Source organism: Myotis davidii, unplaced genomic scaffold (genome assembly GCF_000327345.1).
Source record: "Myotis davidii unplaced genomic scaffold, ASM32734v1 scaffold500, whole genome shotgun sequence".
NCBI classification, from domain to species: domain Eukaryota; kingdom Metazoa; phylum Chordata; class Mammalia; order Chiroptera; family Vespertilionidae; genus Myotis; species Myotis davidii.
Window position 1 is genome coordinate 233956 of NW_006293949.1, and position 5724 is coordinate 239679.

At 40.3% G+C, this 5724-nt stretch overlaps 1 protein-coding gene across 3 annotated transcripts in view; it reads left to right on the forward strand.

The window, feature by feature from the left end:
• LAMP2 (lysosomal associated membrane protein 2) overlaps window positions 1–5724 on the forward strand; it is a 49700-nt gene that overhangs the window by 23860 nt on the left and 20116 nt on the right. For all 3 annotated transcript variants that reach the window (XR_001514567.1, XM_006767809.2, XM_006767811.2), the window contains exons 4-6: window positions 866–1024; window positions 2200–2387; window positions 3205–3327. Coding sequence is in view for 2 of the 3 variants with exons in the window: in XM_006767809.2 (XP_006767872.1) it covers window positions 866–1024; window positions 2200–2387; window positions 3205–3327 (470 nt within the window). In the remaining variant the exon portion in view is untranslated. The remainder of the gene's footprint in view (window positions 1–865; window positions 1025–2199; window positions 2388–3204; window positions 3328–5724) is intronic.

The following is a 5724-nucleotide window of genomic DNA, read 5'->3' on the forward strand; positions in this document are numbered from 1 at the left end:
TCCCAGAGACTCACCCAGAACTGGATGTCAGAGCAGGCAGGAGATTGAGACTCCCTTTCGATTGCAAAAGACAACCATGTCCTCAGTTGCCAGCCCTTTCCACGTGCTCCTCCGTACCTGTGCACTTTACTTCCGCAGCTCCCCTCTGGCTCTCAGTGTGCTTTTCTTTCTTTCTAGTTGTAGAATTTCCACTCAGCCAGCCTTCCTGTAGTTCTGGGTGATGTCCATTTTGTCTTTTCATTGTATTTTGAAGTTGTTGTGGGAGGCAGCAATTTCCCGGTATTTACCTATGCCGCCATCTTAGTTTCTCCCTCTCATTCATCCTTTGATGTAGCCACCATTTCTCTCTTCACATGCCTATTTAGCAGATAGATAAACTGAGGCACGAGAGGTCAAGTCACTTGCCCAGTGTGAAGGAGCCAGGACTCCGCGTGGGCATCTCATCCCAGAGCCTCCCCCTGACCTCCTGGTTTCCCTTTTAAATGACTTTCCCTAACATTTTTCTCCCCTGCCTATCTTCTATACTTTTGCTACCTCCTTTAATATAAATTGTACATGTGTTATTTATTTCCAGCTTTAAAAACTGGAGCTGACTTCCCACTGCTAAAAAATAAAGCCCCATTAACCTGTCCTTAAATCATATAAGATGCTTCAGAGTATGACCACCTGCAGCTTGTCTTCCCTTCCTAACCCCCATTTCTCTTGTACCCTGTTTCATCCATAGGGAATGTGTCATTCCCTGAAGATGCCATGTCCTTTGTCACTTTGGAGATGGGGCAGAAGAGAAGAAAGTGTAATGCATATTTATATTATCACTTTTTTTCCTACCTTCCTAAAAACAGCTATTGTTAATCTTTTTTTACAGGAATTTTTACTGTTCATGAACCTGTGGCATTCAGAATTCCATTGAATGACATCTTTAGATGCAATAGTATGTTGACTGCAGAAAAGAAAGATGTTATCCAGCACTATTGGGATGTTCATGTACAAGCTTTTGTCCAAAATGGCACAGTGAGCACAAAAGGTGACTCCTTAAAGTATATGTTCCTGTACTTGGGTCCTAAATTAAGATGAGTATACCAGGTAGCTTTGTTGAAGTTGTTACCTGCAAGCAAGCATATACTAAGATTTATTCATAGTTTACACTGGACTATAATATTTTTATAAATAATAATTCTTATTCTTATGGAACTTATAATTTTAAGTTTATAATGTACCTCTTGTGGAATGGTATTTTAAAAATATTTTTATTGATTTCAGAGAGGGAGAGAGAGGGAGAGAGAGATAGAGACATCAATGATGAGAGAGAATCACTGATTGGCTGCCTCCTGCATACCCCCAACTGGGGATTGAGCCTGCAACCCGAGCATGTCCCCTGACTAGGAATCGAACCATGACTTCCTGTTTCATAGGTTGATGCTCAACCACTGAGCCATGCCAGCCAGGCTGGAATGGTATATTAAAATGCTTTATTTATAGTGTTTTCAGCCAATACAACCTAGTCTTTGTTTGATCAAATCCTCAAATAGTATTTGATCGTCAGCTCTTTCACTTTTGATGATGCAAGTCCAAAGCATAGAAATTTTATTTCTGAGTTCTAATCTTGAATTTTTTAAATTGGTTTTATAATTTTCATATAACTTTATATAACTGTAACAATTTCTCATTCATCAGTTCTGGGAAACTACCAATACTTCCTAAAAAGAGGTTGAAATGCCTATGATTTACTCTAGGGGTAACACAAATAAAAAGTTCATTTGTATTTAAATCCTTCAATAATCTCTAAACTTTCTTCTGGTAAACACTATCTTTACAGTGGTTGTATGTGGGAGAGAAGGGGGCAGGCCTACATTGGAGCAAAATGTTTTCAAACTTAAGTCTCTGATTTTCACATAAGAGGCAGTGAAGTTCTTTGGGAATAAAGGGACTTAAGGGTCTGAAATGATGGATTTGCAGCTGGCCATGTTTGAGTAGATAAAGCATTTGTGTGTGTCCAGCCTGTCTGCTGTGTCATAACTCTTAGAGATTGTCTGCATATGAAGCAGCAGTTTGAGAACTCTGACTCATTTATTTTAAAATATCTATGGAGGCATTCCCTCCCCTTCTTTTGGACTGCTATTGTGATAAATAGTTTGCTCTTCCTAGGCCTTTATGAGTTAAGAAAAATTCTACTTTAATTTATTTTGTCCTCTGTTTTAGAGTTTCTGTGTGATAAAGATAAAACTTCAACCACTGTTGTGCCTGTTACTCCCACCACTTTACCATCTCCTACTACAACACCTGCTCAAAAGGAAAAACCAGAGATTGGATCCTATTCAGTTAATAATACCAATGGTACTTGTCTTCTGGCTACCATGGGGCTGCAGTTGAACATGACTCAAGATAAGGTATAGTTGTCTATAGATATCACTCAAGATAAAGTATGGTTGTTTATTTTTATGCTACATTCAATTTGCATCTCCTTTCAAATAGTGTAGCCTACATTCAGCTCAAGCATAGTGTTATTAGAATGATGGCATTTTAAATGGAGATTTGATGTTGACTCATTGAGTTTTGGTGAGTTTGGAGTTACTATAACCATGAAGAGTTAATGTTGTTCTCAAGGTGTTATCTCGGGCAGTGGGAAACCTAGCAGTTTAACAGACTGTTTGGGTTTAGATTCCATTTGCCATCAATAGATCAGGCAATATCAGAGTTGATCGTTATTTCAGTCAGTTTAAATATAATTCCTTCACACTTTTATCAAAAACATATGCTATAGGTTGATGTATGAGAATAGTGTAGCTGTCTATTTCTCCAGCTGTTTGATGACTGGAATCATATAGATATGTCCACATACAGCATGGAACTTCTAGTTGCAGTATTCCACTGAGGCTACAGAGGGTGTACCAATAAGCAAATCCCATTTCCAGAGACCTGTGACTTAAGCCAGACAGCTCTTGCTCCATAAATTATGTGTGTTTTCATTTGGCTCCTTACTAAGGAAGATTCCCTCTTGTTTTTCTTTTTTTTTTTTTTAAGTCATCTGAGTCACAGCTTGAAGGCCTGTGCCAACTTTGTTTGAAAGTAAGACATCATAAACTTAAGTATCCAGACAAAAGGATTTTTTTCTTCTCCACTAAAGCTGGTCTTATTAGATTATAAGGTTTTGTTGTAGACATTTGTGGCTAATCTGTACCTTCCTCCCCGCTTCTTCCCTTAAAGGTTGTTACAGTTATTAACATCAAACCCAATACAACTGACTTCACTGGCAGCTGCCATTCTCAAACTGCTCTACTTAGGCTGAACAGCAGCAACATTAAGTATCTTGACTTTGTCTTTGCTGTGGTGAGTAATAGATTTTTCTAAAATTAGGCTTATTCTCTCAGAAAGACATCTGAAAATATAAATAGGTGTGTGTGTGTGTGTTTTGGGGAGATAATTACCTCTATTTTCCATTTCAACACTACTTAATTATAGAGTGTAGTCCATTGATTCCTGTTAATCCCTCAGGGTCACCTCAATGGTCTGTGGCTGGACTCTGACATTAATGTTCACCAATTGTGGCTATTCTGCATTTTATATAGATCTCAGGGTAGGAGCAAGAATCAACCCACATCAAAAAAACTGTCTAGCTGAGCCAGTGTGACTCAGTGGTTGAGTATCAGCCTATGAACCAGGAGGTCACTGGTCAGGGCATATGCCCGGGTTTTGTTCTTGATCTGCAATAGGGGGCATGCAGGAGGCAGGTGATCAATGATTCTCTCTCATCATTGATGTTTCTATCTCTCTCTTCCTCTCCCTTCCTCTCTGAAATTAACAATATATTTTTGTTAAAAAAACAACTATCTAATCTCTCCATATATAAAAAGTATGTATACATATGTATGTGTGTGTGTGTGTATATATATATATATACACATGTATATGTGTGTGTGTGTACACACACATATGTGTGTATGTGTGTGTGTGTGTGTGTGTGTGTATATATATATAAAAGCCCAGTGACTGAAAAGCAGAACGACCAGAATGACCGGTTGACCAGTCTCTATAACGTGCACTGACCACCAGGGGGCAGACGCTCAACACAGGAGCTGCCCCCTGGTGGCCAGTGTGCTCTCACAGTAGGAGCACCGCTCCGCTGACCAGGATGAACAGCTGCTCCCACAGCGGGCTGATCCTCTCAGGCCATGCCCCCACCAGCCAGTGCACGATCCGTGCACTGGGCCTCTAGTGTGTGTGTGTGTGTGTGTGTGTGTGTGTGTGTGTATGTGTGTGTATATATATATATATGCCTAAACGACCATTAGGACCAGGCGACCAAACGGCTGGTAGCAATGATGCACACTGACCACCAGGGGGCAGATGCTCATGCGGGAGCTGCCCCCTAGTGGTCAGTGCACTCCCACAGCTAACCTCCCATGGCCCGTCAACCTCCCGGGGCTCCTCCCCCTGGCTGGCAGCCCGATCTGCCTGGTCAGGACTGGGCGAGATGGCCCCAATCAGCTCTGATCACCAGCCAGGCTGAGGGACCCCACCCATGCACAGATTTGTGCACTGGGCCTCTAGTATAGATATAAAAGATAAAGTAATATCCATACTATTTTTCTCTATTATTGGTTAGAAAACTCTCATATTTGAGTACTATAATATATTAGGCATTTTAGAAGCTATACTATTTGTAATAGTACCAGTAATAACAGCTACATTTGAGTAATTGATATCGATAAGGCTCTGTATAAATACTTTACATGCATTCATTAATTAAATCAAGACAGTTTATAATGGCAGCATTCAGGTTTTTGTTCATATTTGTATCAAGGTCTGAATCTTAAACAGAAAGTTCCAAGTTAAGCACACATTCTCTACTTCTTGCTAGCATAAATGAATCATTGGGAACCTTTATTTTCACGTTCTCGGAAGCAGTTATTATCCCCACAATTTTTGGAGGGGTGTGTGTGTATCTAAGGGATAGGAAAATAGTCTTGACATCTGATATAGAAAAAGTTAATCTGTTATTATTTGTTTTATATCTGAACTTGGTTTCCTGAGCCTAAAACCTTTTATTCTCTCTGGAATATAATGCCAAGAAACTTAGGATTATATTAGACAATTACATTTTAGAAAGGTTTACAAAAATCTTCCCTTTTCTAACATTCAAATCATTCCTCTGTTATACTACATACTAGGGCAGTGATGGCGAACCTATGACACGTGTGTCAGAGGTGACACACAAACTCATTTTTTTGGTTGATTTTTCTTTGTTAAATGGCATTTAAATATATAAAATAAATATAAAAAATGTGTCTTTGTTTTACTATGGTTGCAAATATCAAAAAATTTCTATATGTGATACAGCACCAGAGTTAAGTTAGGGTTTTCAAAATTCTGACACGCCGAGCTCAAAAGGTTCGCCATCACTGTACTAGGGGCTCAGTGCATGAAATTCATGCACTGGGGAGGGGGTGTCCCTCAGCCCAGCCTGCACCCTCTCACATACTGGGAGCCCTCAGGAGATGTCCTATTGACAGCTTAGGTCCGCTCCCTGCTCCCCTTGGGGAGCGGGCCTAAGCCACAGTCTGGCCTCCCTTTGTGGGAGATGACCGGGCTGATCAGGGGAAGGCACCAGCCCCATCACCCAGCTGCTGGAGCCACTGCCAATCACCGCAGCTAGCAAGGTTTTTCATCAACACGGACTCCAGTCCCTTTACCATGAAAAAATGACAACTTTCTTTAGGCATTTTC